General features: G+C 42.7%; 1 protein-coding gene and 1 long non-coding RNA gene across 5 annotated transcripts in view; one reads left to right on the top strand and one right to left on the bottom strand.

Annotated features, from left to right (window-relative positions):
• Positions 1–777: 777 nt before the first annotated feature.
• On the bottom strand, positions 778–7,591 carry LOC149319671 (uncharacterized). Of its 2 annotated transcripts, XR_016280229.1 has the most exons (4): positions 7,414–7,591; positions 4,184–6,114; positions 3,097–3,294; positions 778–995 (listed from the first exon to the last, which is right to left on the bottom strand). It is a non-coding gene; the product is annotated as an uncharacterized LOC149319671 (long non-coding RNA). The 2 variants fall into 2 exon arrangements; XR_016280230.1 differs by lacking the exon at positions 3,097–3,294.
• A 52-nt stretch (positions 7,592–7,643) lies between these two features.
• Positions 7,644–13,732, top strand: part of USP25 (ubiquitin specific peptidase 25) — a 92,734-nt gene continuing 86,645 nt past the window's right edge. Inside the window, exon 1 of one of the 3 annotated variants that reach the window (XM_089512168.1) lies at positions 7,644–7,812. In XM_089512168.1, coding sequence (XP_089368294.1) covers positions 7,768–7,812 — 45 coding nt within the window. In that variant the 5' untranslated portion in view covers positions 7,644–7,767. The remainder of the gene's footprint in view (positions 7,813–13,732) is intronic. The other 2 variants (XM_089512169.1, XM_089512170.1) reach the window with 2 other exon arrangements.

The following is a 13,732-nucleotide window of genomic DNA, read 5'->3' as shown; positions in this document are numbered from 1 at the left end:
CAGTATATATTTTCTATTTCTTTTTTGAAAACAGATGTTATATTTAATAGCTAAAATTCTGGTAACATTTCAAATTGTATCTTAAATATTTTTTGAATAATTAAATGTAGGAAAATCACGTTTTATACCATTTTTGAGCATTTTTGAATAGTCAGCCCTCCTTATCCACGGACATTTTATCCATGCATTTAAGTATCTATGGCTTGAAAATACTTTTAAAATAAACAAATTCCCATAGACAAACCTTGATTTTGCCCTTTTATATAAGGGACACCATTTTATTTAATGGGACATGATCATCCACGGATTTTGGTATCGGGAGGGGGGGGGGCGTGGAGCCAAACCCCAGCGGATACCAAGGGCTCACTGTTACACTAATATTGAAACAATCTCATTCTAATTGTAATCATATTTGAGAAGAAGCAAAATTTCACTCTTGACATATGAGTATTTATCATGTATTTGGTTGTGGTTGTTCTAGCTGTTCTATCTGTAAAGCAACAGCAGGATGGGAGATGTCATGGAGTAGTCTAGCCTTGTGCCAAAAAGAGAGTATACAGTCCTTTGCGATAGTGCCTCTACTCCTTGCTTCAGCAACTCTTCTGCTGCCACCAGGTGGATATTTTTACTTTTTCCCTTGTTTCCACCAAAAGCCCCAGGACTCTGATTCCGCAAATGAATCCCCCTTTTTGTAGAGTGGTAAGGTTTTAGCCAAGGATGGGGCAACCAATAACTACAGGCTACTGCAATAATAATGTTTTAAAGCAGTTTATTAGTTTAATAAAAACAGCAACATGTTTATTTTAAAGAGTTCAGAATAATAAACTAAAATTGTTTAAAAACAAAATGAAACAATGTTTCAGTTTATATTAGATCCGAAGCAAGCAATAGGAAAACAAATTAAAAATAATCAGATTTCTTCAACTGTGAGGAATTGTGGAAGGCTAGAGGGCTGCCTTAGCCCCTTAGGAGACCTTGGAGGGCTACACTTGCTCCTGCAAAATAAATATAAGAATATAACAGAATGGAGTAGAACAGATGCCCCCAGATGCCTCAGTGACTATGGGGACATTTTCACAGTGTTTTAGATTTTAAAGGTCTCTCCTGGCCTACACTGGCTTAGAGGGCCCACAAAACATGGTGGAAATAAACCCACATTCCCAGTGCACAATCTGGAGTATTTGAGGACAAAAATATTTTTTTGAAAATTCTTGCAAAAATTATTTTGGATGGGGGGGGGGGCACAAGAGGCTTCAAAAATGGTAGAAATACTCTCCACACCCCCTAGAATACGCAGGGAGGCATTCTGGAACAAAGAAAAAGTTCTTTTTGTCTTTCTTTCTTTTTTTTTGGCAAAAGTTATATTTTCGACGCCCAGTGAGCCCTGTTGTCTTGCAGCCCACAGGTCACACTTTGTTTACCCCTGCTCTAAGTCTCTCTCCCTAAAAATTCAGGTCTTTCATTTTTCCTGCTCTTTTACCCTCAGGTTTCAGACAAACAGTTCTTTGCAGAGACTTACTAACAAGGATTTCTCCCAAAACTGTTCTATCCCACACTGAGCCCCACATTGGGTATTTTTTTGTTTCTGACTGCCACCTTGGGTTTCTTCTTGTTGGCCTACTTGTATCTGTTCTCTGACTTCTTTCTTCTTCATCTCCTCCATGAACTTCATTGGAATTCAAGCTCTTTCCAAAGCTTTTACTCAGTTTCGTCTCCCAAATTCCTCTCACATTCACCACCTATCTTCCTAGGCCTGGTTCACTGATATACACAATTTTGCTTTCACTTTTTCTTATCCACATAAGGGAAAATCTGTGTATGTTCACGCCCCATAGGAAACAATGGGGTGTGTGCATGTGGTGGCAGTGTGGTGCATGTGTGGGGGCACGCACGCCATTGTTTATATTGTCACGTGGCTTCTGCATAAGCAGGAAGCTGCATATAGTGAGTGCACCTGCATATGGTGCAGACGCACTGTAAAAATTACTTTAGGTAGTACCTGACACCAGACAAACTATGTAAAATTTCTGGAACTTGCTCTAACAAATTTTGGAAATGTGGAAGGAAAAGGGAACCCTTTTCCACAGTTGATGGCCCTGTAACAAAGCCAGAAAATACTGAGTGAAAATACATCATGCAATAAATATAATTTTGCAAGGAAATATAGAATTTAAACCAGAAATGTTCTTGCTGAACATCCTAGATCAAACATGAGGGGAAAACATGGCAGAAAAAAAATGTGGCAGAACTTTATTCTACATGATAGTGGCTGTCCAATCATTAGAGGTTTGGTTGTTAAAGCTACTTGATGCTATGGAAATAGATAAATTGACAAGACGCATACTGATTCAGAAAAGCGATCTACTAATGAAATACTAAAACAAAAATGGGGAAATATATTGATGTTAGATCTGCTGTGACAAATAATGTGAAGGAATATCTTTTAAAAAAACATTGGTTTAGAATGCCCAGCTGTAATCAGTATTAGAATGACAAGACATATAGTAATGAGATTGAACTAGGAAACTAGTATTCAAAGTACCGTAAATACAGAGATTAGCTATAAGAATAGATAGTATGGAAAATTTGAAGAATTAGAGTTTATCACCATGAAGACTGTGTATGAGGAAGTAATGATTGACTGACGGTCAATATTCTTTGTTCCAGTTTGGATAGTTTATGCATTTTTTGTTTTGTTTTGTCTTATATGTTATATGTCTATACTGTCTTTGTAGATTATAGGCAGGGAGATGAATGTGTGCTTTATGATTTTTATGACTATTAAAATGAATATTATTGATAATAGAAAACTAGAGAGGTCCAGCAGAACCTACAGGAAAACCCTCCCTCTGTCCAGGTCCCTGTGTAAGTAATCCACTAACATGACCTAAACTGTATCTGCCACATAACCAGGCCTGAAGCCAGATTGAGATGGATCTAGATATTTAATCTCATCTGGAACAGCTGGGAGGCCACCACAGACTCCAGGACCTTGCCCCAAAATGGGATATTAGAGGCTGGTAGGATCCAGGGTGGCTTTTTTTAAACAACAACAACAACAGACTTACCACAGCCTCTTTTAGGCTGAAAACTTACCTTGCTGCAGTGAAGGGTTAACCACACCCTTTACCCACACAGCCAGTTCCCCCTCTGGCTGCTTTAAAAAGCCAAGAAAGGCAGGGTACATGTAGTAGTCTCTCCCCTCTCCAAGGATTCTGCCCACAGCTCAGGTTTCACAAATATATCCAATCATACAGGACAAGCAGGTGCCAAGATTATATCCATCGGACCTGTCTTAATTACAGCATCGAAGTCAGAGCAAATATGAGTGATTTTGTCTGCAAAGTATCTTGCAAATTTGTCACAGTGGGCTGTTGAGTGCTTTTTGGTATCTACTTGTGGGCCAGAGAGGGACAGGCCCTTTACCACTCAAAACAGGTCTTTTGGATGACACTGAGCAGGCACAAGGGAGATAGAGAAGTGTAATTTCTTCACTTCCACTGCTGCTACAGCATAAGCTTTGCATGAGCTCTGGCCTGTTAGACCAGGCTTCCTCCGAGTCCTCTCTCATTGTTGCTCTAGTCACTGTCCCACTCATTTCATGACCGGCTTTAGTGAACCAGTGAGCTCACTAAGCTCCACTTTGTGAGATAGCATGCTTAGAGGCAATCATGTCCACTGCCCTGGCCATTTCTCTGTCTCAGAGATCAGCCAGACCTTTGACAGGATCACCTACCCAGGTAATAGGAAACTCCCCAAGAGCCATCAGGAATCCATCTGGATCCATAAGTCTCCTAGGGCAGACCATCTTAATCAGTTCCCCACCCCTGTAGAGGCTCTGAGTTCCACATGAGTGCAACACCCAGCAGGTACTATATAAAGTTCCTCCACCCCCAATCACCGTCATCCTGCCCAGGATGGAAAACCAGGCCTAGAGTGCATCCTACAGCATGGGTGACACCAGATACTACTTTAGATAGCCCCAAGGTTGTCATGATGGACATGAAGTCCTGAGTTGCTTCTAACAGAGCAGTGTCCACATGGATGTTGAAGCCCTCCAGTACAACATGGTAAGGATACTTCGACACTGCCTCTGAGACTCAGTTAACGGAGCCCAAGAGACTGTTAATCAGTGGAGTGGGTGGTACAACAACTGAATTCCTATTCTGTCCTGGCTACTCACCTTCAAAAACACATACTTGAACCCAGCAGTTTATGGGACAGGTGTTGATGGAATCCTTGTAGACCACTGCCACTCTGCCTTCCTGACTCTCAGGCCTCACCTGCTACTGTACAGAAAACCCAGGTGGACAGAGCTGGGAAAGATAACCTGCCTCTCTACCAGCTTCATCCAGCCAAGACTCTGTAATATAAGCCAGGTCATCATGGTCATTCACGATCAAGTCCTGGATCAGAGATGTTTTTTCATTTATCAATCTGACATTGAGAAGCAGTTTTTTCAGCCCAGGGTATTCAGATTATCTGAAAAAGGAGACACCTTGCAGATAACTAATATCCTATGGTTGTCCTTTCTACCAATATACACTTGACCCTTCTTATATACAGATTTTTATATAAGGATTCAAGCATCCACGGTTTGAAAATGTTCAATAAAAGTATAAATTTCAAATATCAAACCGTGATTTTCCATTTTTTAAAATAAGGGATACCATTTTGCTATTTCATTATATTTAATGGGCCTTGGGTATCCATGGATTTTGTTATCCACAGAGGATATTGGAACCAAATCCCAGCATATAACAAGGGTCCACTGTCTCCCTTTGCCATATCTGCCCCTGGCCATTACTGTTGTGATGGCTGCTCCCTGGGCTACTTCCCCTTTCATGCCTTCCCTATTGCTGGCAGAAAAAGCAAAAAAAGGAACAAACTCAATAGACTGTCCCTTGCCCTAAGGGGTGACTCCCCTTTGGTGTCTTCCCCTTTGGCAGCAACCCTGGCAATGGCAGCTTGCCACAGCAGACACACAGCTTTTATTTCTTTCCCAACTGGACAAGTGGTCCTAATTGACTATACAGCCAGTAACTGGTTGAGTGCCTGCGGCTTGGATCAGGAGGGAGCAGTATAGATCAGGCAGCAATCCACCAGGAGTGGCTAACAGCAACAGAAGGCAGGCAGGCAGGCAGGAGACTTCTTTCCTGGGATGGTGGGGCTGGATTGTTGTTCTTCTCCTTTCCACATGCTGTCAGATTTTCATTTTTCCCTTCTGATTTTTAGGAAATGCATCCGTTTCTGTCAGTCCTTGGTCAAAACTACAGATATACTTTATTCAGGCTTATCACGAAAGACTGCCATTCATTGTAGTTTGGCAAGGCACCAGAGCTCTCTAACAGACCAGGATGAATACCTCACAAAACTACAAATTCCAGGATTCTAAGGATGGAGCCATAATAGTGAAAGTGCTTTCAAAGTACTTTATTTCTGTAGTGTGGAAGAACTGTCAGACTTGAACTGTACAGTCCTTCAAACAGGACACTTTTAAAGGAACATTGTCCTTTGGCAACCCTGCAAGTGGAGAATATTAAAAAAGGATATATGGGACCCTAGAGGAGGGAGAACCCCCTTTTTTTCTTTCAGCAGCCAAGATGGGGCCACCAATGATTGTCACCATTCCAGATGGGTCATTTCCATCCACTGGCACAACCTTTCTCTAGCTGGGACCTGGGAATCATTGGCCCTCCAAATGTAGTTGAACTGTAACTTCAGCTGCCCTAGCCTGCATTAACTATGGTACAGAAAACTGGGAGTTGCATTTGAGCAACATCTGGAGAGCTGCATAATTTTCATCCTGCAGAGATGGAAAGAGGATGATGAGGTAGTTATGCCACTTCTGCCTTGTCAGATATCTTGTCATATTGCTCAGGGAGCAATATGAGGATTGGGCTTGTTAGACTCACAAGGAAGAGTACATATGAAGGAGTGAGAGGATGAGATGGTCATTCCTTCAGTAAACGATATCTTCCCCAACTTCAGGAAGTAGAAGAGGCAGCTTCTGAAGAGAAGGGGCTCTTGTGGAAGTCTGCCTGTCCCTGCACTCAACTTTCCAGTCTTTAATGCGGAGCAAACAGAGAAGAGTTGGCTGATCAGTTATTCTGTCTTCAAAACAAAAGACAGAGCATTAAGCAAGCATTTTCATTCCCACCCACCCCTACTCTTCAGCTGGTGCTGACAGGTGTTCAAAATAGCAATAAGGGACAGTTGAAATTCATGACAGGCAGGTTTGACAATCAGAAAGTAGCTGTCAAATTTGTGTTCTACCTAAATGCAAAAAGGCAGTATTCATCTGAGTTAAGCTAGTCATGCAGTTCTAGCAAAATTAATACATTACCCATGTCCATAAATTACATGATGGACACATCTCTGTCTTTGTGAAGGACTCACTCCCCCCAAAATACGGTGATTTTGTGACCTCTTGTTCAGTCTGTATAAAAAGAAAAAACTTTCCAACCCTGAAATGGGGCAACCAGAGACATCTGTCAGCCCTGCAAGGGGATTTTTAAAATCTATTACACTTATATCCCACTTTTCTTCCAAAATGTAATCCCTCCCTCCCCCCCAAAAAATTGGAAAAATCACTGGTATTCAAAGCCCCATTTGCTTGAACAGCGGCACACTCCCCTTTTGTGCCCCTCTGCGAATGGGCGAAGGATGGAGATTCAAAGTACGTGAAAACAGAGGGGTGAATATACTAATATTTCTCCCTAGTATGTCAGGGTACATAATTCTCCCTGGTATGTTGCTGCTGCTGTTGTTGTTGTTATTATTATTAGTAGTACTATTCTCCCCAGAATATAACAACAACAACATTTTGGGGAGAATTACATATTCTGATATACTGGGAATAATAACAATGATAATAATAATAATAATCTTCCTGGCATGTCAGGGTATGTAACTCACCCTGGTATGTTGTTATTATTACTATTATTCTTCTCCCTGGTATATAACACCAATAACTACTATTAGTACTACTACTACTTATCAGTGAGAATTACATACCCTGACATATGATGAAAATAATAATAACAAGAACAATCATATGTCAGGATATGCCATTCTCCCCTGTGTGTAATACTGCTGCTGCTACTACTACTACTACTACTACTAATAGAGAGTATTCTCTCCTCCCCAGCATGCCAGGGCCCAGCACTGAAAGCGTCCTGTAGGGTATTTCCTTCCTGCCTTCCTTCTTTCTTTTCCTTCCTTCTTCCCTTCCTCCTTTCTTTTCCTTTCCTTTCCCATCTCTGCTTTCCTCCTTTCCTGTCCTTCCCTTCCTTGCTCTTTTCCTTTCCTTTCCTTTCCCTTCCTTCCTTCTTCCCTCTCTCTCTCTCTCCCCCTTCCTTCCTTCCTTCCCTCCCCTTCCCTCTTTGGAGAGGCCTGCTGTGGGCCGCTTACCTGGGATCCAGCCAGCCAGCCAGCCCTTGAGTCCCAGCAGGGAACTGGGGAGCAGTGCTTTCCCTGAAGGCAGAGGGGAGGCCTGGCCCTGAGGCAGGGAAGGCAGTGGCAGTCGGGGAGGAGGAGGAGGAGGAGGAGCCGCATTCCAGGGCCGGGCAGGTTTGGTTGAGGCGGGCGGGCGGGCGGGAGGGAGGGCGGTGGCGGTGTGGGCCAGTGAGAGAGAGGCAGAGAGCCAGGCCCTGAGGAGGAGAGCGAGGCCTCCTCTTCTTCTCCTTCCTCCTCCTCCTCCCGGGGCTGCCTTGGCCTCCTCTGCTGCCTTTCCCGACCGAGGCCGGCGGGGAGGGAGGCCGAAGGATGACGGTGGAGCAGAATGTGCTGCAGCAGAGCAGCTCCCAGAAGGTAAGGCCAAGAGAGGGGCCCAGGCCTGGCTCTCCCGGGCTCAGCCAGCAGCCCTCCCTCCCTCACCTTTGCAGGGAGACACAACACACAAGCCGTGGAGGGGGGTTGCCCGGAGCCCCTCTCCCTGCTCCCAGGGGCCTCCAGGCGCCTCCTCCTCCTTTCCCAGGACCTGCCCTCCATTTCAGCCCTTTTCTGCCCAGGAGGGGTTCCAGAGTGTCCTCCATTTTGAGCAGGGCTAAGAAGCAGGGGCCTCTGTTTCTAGCAGTGTTTTCAGCTTTTAGTTTCTGTCCAGGAGGAATTCCAAAAGGTCCTACATTTGGAGCACGACCAAGAAGCATGGGCTTATATTTATGTTAACGTTTTTGGCTTTTATTTGGTCATCCTACATTATTTTTGAGTGTCCTCCATTTTGAGGCGCCCTGTCCTCCTTTGCGGTCGGGGCACCTGGTCGCCCTGTCCTCCATTTCAGCCTTTTCTGTCCGGGAGGAATCCCGAAATAGTCTTCTACTGTTGGAAAAGGACGAATATTCCTGTCAGTGTTTTTAACTTTTCTTGCCTTGCCCTGTCCATGAGTGTCCTCTATTTTGTGGTCTAGTCCTCTTTTTTTTGGTGGGGACACTTGACCATCCTATTTCCAGGCGCTGTCCTCCATTTCAGCCTTTTCTGTCCAGGAGGAATTCCAAAAGGCCCTCCATTTGGAGCATGGCTAAGAAGCATCCTTCTGTGAGGCTTTTGAGCTCTTTCTTTGGTCATGTCCTCCATTTTATTCTTGCATGTTTTCCATTTTGAGGAGCCTTGTCCTCCTTTTTGTGTTTGGGACATCTAGTCATCCTATTTTCGGGAGCTATCCTCCCATTTCAGCCTTTTCTGTCCAGGAGGAGTTCCAAAAAGGTCATCCATTTGGAGCATGACTCTGAAGCATGGACTTATATTCCTATCCATGCTTCTTTGAGCTTTATCTTTGGCCATGCCCTCCATATTTTTTTTCTTGTGTCGGTTCTTATAGACGCTCTTCAGCCGCTTCTGTGATAAAGCACAATAACATCCAAAAATCCACAAATATTGATAACTTTATTGGTAGTTAAGAGATCATAATAATAATAATAATAATAGGGTTTTTTTATATCCCACCTCTGAGGCGGCTTTTTTCGTGAACTAAATGGCGTAAGCAGGTTGTTGTGGGACTTGCAAGTCGTTGCCGACCTATGGCGACATTAATGCGAACCTGTCTTAGGGGTCTCTTGGCAGGTTTCTTGAGAGGGGGTTTGCCACTGCCATCTTCTGAAGCTGAGAGAGTGTGAGATCCTCAAGGGCACCCAGTGGATTTTCATGGCTGAGCTGGGAACTGAACCCTGGTCCCCAGAGTCATAGTCCAACACTCAAAACCACAATGATTCCCACACTTTGGTCCTGGAGATATTTTGGACTTCCCTGACTGTCGGCCAAGCCGGATGGGGCTTCTGGGAGCTGAAGTCCAAAACACCCGGAGGACCAGAGTTTGGGCATCAGTGCGCTACACTGTGCTGTAAGGAGGTTACCTCTTAAAATGGGTTCCAGTGCAGCTGGTAGAAAGGTATAGAAGAAATCAAACGTTCGTTTTCTGAAAAGCAATGAGCCTGAAAACAAACCATGCTGCTGCTTTCCCCTCTCATCCCCATAAGGAAGGGGTGTGATTGTTAAGTAATAGTAGAATGGGATTGGCCATAAGGATTCCTAACTAGAATTTGCTGGGAAAGCACAGCCTAAGGTAAATTCATGCTGATCACTAATTCTGTGTATCACCATCTAATTAGCATTTTCTCCAGAACATGGATTCAGATCTTCATAACTGTGGCCTGTATATATCTTTGTTTCGAAGTAAGACAGCCCCACACTTGGAGAAGCTTAGGATATGTGTATACAGGACAAAACATATTTTACTCATTCTGGAGCAACCTTTGTCAGATAAGCTTGTGTCTCTGTGCATGGGCAGTTTCTGTTTCCAGCACTTTGGGAGCCTCCTGTTGTAAACAGAAAGTAAAAGTTGCTACAACTGAAGATAGTATGTGAAAGACAAAATCACTCCCAAGTTTCTAAAACATATTTAATTCTCTTTCTTCAAAGAAGACACCATGTTTTATAAAAGTTCTTTTGGTTGATCCTTACTTTATTCCCATTTTATTCTTATAAAATCTCCATGAATTAGCTTGAACTGAGAGCGAGTGTTTGTTCCAAATTTACTGGGGGATCTTTACAACTGTTTGGGATACATACCTATGTCTTTGGTTTAAGTACAATATAATTATTTTTCTGCTGTACATGTATAGTGTAATGTGGAAATATTCTGGTAGGCATATATCTGCGTGTGGATTAATGTTTCTGGAAGTCTGTCATATGCTCTGTACTTGTTAAAAGTACAGACTGATGGTGAGTCAGTTTCATCTGGAGATGGTATGGAATATTTATCACTTGTCATTCATTTGAGTCATGTGTGCAGCCACTAAAAATGGGTGCTGAGTGGTTTTGATTAACCTGAGATAAACGGGGAAGTTCAGGTTCAAGCTAAGCTTACAAAATTGTTGGGCATTCTCCTATATCACGGTAAAATAGTTATGAAATTAGTAACTTAGGGGCTGTTCACACTGGCCATAAAGGCCGGCATGGGGGCAGAGTCCCACATGATACACGCCCAACTCCGCGCCAAGGGCGGTGTGATGCTTTGCACCACTCCATATGACACGCAGCATCACAGCACTCCTCTGGTGATGTGTCCACATGACACAGCACCAAAGGAGTGCCTTAAAGCCACGGCACCATAGCTATCACACCCTTTCCAGGGTGCAAAAAGGAGCCGCAGATCGGGGTCGTGGTGTGTGGTTGCCACAGCCCCAATCCAGCGCAGCTGGCGGCGGTTGCAGGTTGCCCCTCAGTGGCGGCCTCTTAGGTAGCTGTCCTGCTTGTTCTTTCAACATGTGCTTCATGTACCCCATGTCCACTCCTCCTCCTCCTTTTTTTTCTTGCAAGTCCCACTTAAGACTTAGGATAAAAGATTTATAGTAAGTGTCATCTGGTGAGTGGTAGTGTACTTCATTTCTATATTCTGTATCCACATTTTAACATTATGGTGAATTTTATATTTCTCCTCATCTCTTCCCACTCATGGTAAAAGGAAAGTAAATTGTTGTTGTCTCACCTATTCCTTTGCATTGTGAAAGGCAGAGCTGTGCAAAGTGTGGTCCATGGGCTGATGCTTTTCAAGTCCCAATGTTTAATCAGCAGTCACAGTGTACCTGCACTGCTAAAAGAAACAGTTGTCAGTGGGCAGAGGTATAATGCTGGTCTCTGGTACATGGGAAAAAAACCCTGCCATTTCCCCCACATCAAATAGCTTAGGAAGCACCAGTGAAAGGAATTATGACAGATACTTTCATTGACAAGTACATCTTGCCACTTGGAAGTTAGTCAGGTTAGAAATCATCATTTTGTTCTTTGGGGCAACCTGAGCAGTTTGTTGACTATTTCATAGGTATTTTTGAAGCAGTTGAAGCTTAAATAACATCAGACTGTGCTTAAAAGTTGGAACTGCATAGTCATGTTTCTCATTATTTCCAGAGAAAAACTACTCAAAGGAATACTTAGTTTTTAATAAATATTGTCTTACTTTGAAAGTATATTTTGTAGCATGATAGGTTTCCATTTGTTTCAAGGTATAACTTTGCTTTGTTGTACCGTATTTTCTGGCATATAAGACAACTGGGTGTATAAGACGACCCCCAACTTTTCCAGTTAAAATATGGAGTTTGGGATATACTCACCGTATAAAACTACCTCTCTTCCAACACACACCAAATAAAAATTAAAAAAAACATCAGATTTGATTTCAGTATGGTAATTTTAATTCAAATGCTTATGACACGAAGGTACTTAGCAGGAAAACTTGTTGTATACAAAGCCTGCTTGGATTGGTCAGTTCTCCCTGCCTGCCCAGCCCTCCCTGCCTCCAAGACTATCAGAGCGGTAATGCAAACACGGCTCTTTTTTCCATACCCTGGGCGTCCCGGACGCCTGCAGCTTGCTCTGCCTTTCACTTACACCTTCCTGGGTGAGGCACCCCCTCACCTCGCCATCAAGACAATGTTAAGTCACTTCTTTCCACGAAACCTTGTGAGTGAATTTTCTTCTACTGTACTTGTACAGTGCCACCCTTGCTACTTTCATACAGTTACCGCATACGGTGGGGATGCGGCCATGGCCGTTTTTGAGCTCCACCCACTATATGTGGCAACCGCAGATTCTCCAGTCCATCTCGACTTTTGAGAAGATTTTCCTGGGTTAAAAAGTAGTCTTATACGCCAGAAATCATTTTACATACAGTACTTTATGGTCTTCCACTGTTGTAAAATAAAAGAAACCATTCCTGTGTGTAGTTATTATATAGAGTGACATTTATGAAAATCATGTCCTGGAACTGCTGCTATGAGTCTTTAAATGCATACAGATTCATGTGTAGTGAAATGAGATAGATAAGCAAACAAAATTAAGAATGTCTGGATAATTCTTCTGTTTCATTTGTGAGAAAGGGTGTTAATGCTGTTACTAATGCAAAAGTAGTGTGGATTAATTTCCAGGTGTTGCCACTCTTCTTATGTTGTTAGTCCTTAATATGAGAACATAAACATATGCTGCTCAGGAAGCAGGCCCTTCCGGCCTGACTAATTCTTTCCCATAGTGACCTACTACACAAGAATGTTGTCAGATATGTATTGCTGTTAGGGTTGTTAATATATCTTTTTAATGTAAATTGCAAACAGCAGTAAATTTTATGAAAGAGTTATAGATCAGATGAAGGGGATATTACCATGACAACTGTCTCTTAATATAATAGGCCTTCTATTTTTATAACACAAAAAGCTTTGATCTGTAAGTCTGTAGTATGCAAACTCTTCAGAAATTTGTGGGAAACTAAATTGTGTTCTAGTTTTGCATTGGGGCAAAATGTAAAAAAATACTGTATAAATACCATCCTGCATACACACCAAACGCAGTGTATGAAGCATTCTATATAGAATTCTTCCAGAGGAACTGAAAATGTGAATATAGTAAAAAGGCATACATTATTCTGAGATGCTTAAATGCAGCTTTGAGACTTGTTAAGCTCCCCCCCCCCCTTTAAGAGCACGAAGCAATATACAAAAATCATGATTGAAACTATTGTAGTGGGTCCTCGATATCTGCTGGAGTTTGGTTCCAGGACCCCCTGTGGATACCAAAATTTGTGTATGTTCAAGTTTCATTATGCACAGTGGCATAGTAAAATGTTGTTGTTGCGTGTTTTCAAGTCATTACTGACTTATGGGGACCCCAAGGCAAACCAGTTACGGGATTTGCTTGGCAAGAGTTGTTCAGGGGAGGTTTGCCATTGCCTTCTCCTAGGCTGAGAGCATGTGACTTGACCAATGTCACCTAGTGGGTTTCATGGGCAAGCTAGAGTATGAAGCCTATTCTCCAGAGTTGTCCAACACTCAAACCATGCTGGCTCTCTAATAAAACGGTGTCCTTTATATAAAATGGCAAAATCAAGATTTGCTTTTTGAAATTAATTTTTTAAAAATATTTTCAAGCCATGGATGATTGCATCCATGGATATGGAGAACTGCCATAATACTGTTTCTTGCTGTGTGTGTACATTTTTTTTCCTGTGTATTTTGTACCAGCAACTAGAAATCTAGTAAGAAAGCAATGCCAAAGAACTTAGAAAATTCCAGCAGACATAACTGTTTGTGCTCACATTAAAGATTGGATGGATGAGAGAATAGAAGGGAATCAGTGCTTCCAGGACAGATTATACTCTGCCTTTCATCAGGAGATGGTTCCCCTTTTTATAAGAGTGAAAATACAGGGCTCGCATTAACCTGTGGATAAATTAATCCAGGTTTTTGGG

This window comes from Sceloporus occidentalis, unplaced genomic scaffold (assembly GCF_023333645.1).
Source record: "Sceloporus occidentalis isolate IW3139 unplaced genomic scaffold, rSceOcc1.0.p SCAF_2, whole genome shotgun sequence".
Lineage (NCBI taxonomy): Eukaryota > Metazoa > Chordata > Lepidosauria > Squamata > Phrynosomatidae > Sceloporus > Sceloporus occidentalis.
The sequence above is the reverse complement of the archived record's forward strand: the minus strand, read 5'-3'. Positions and strand labels throughout refer to the sequence as shown.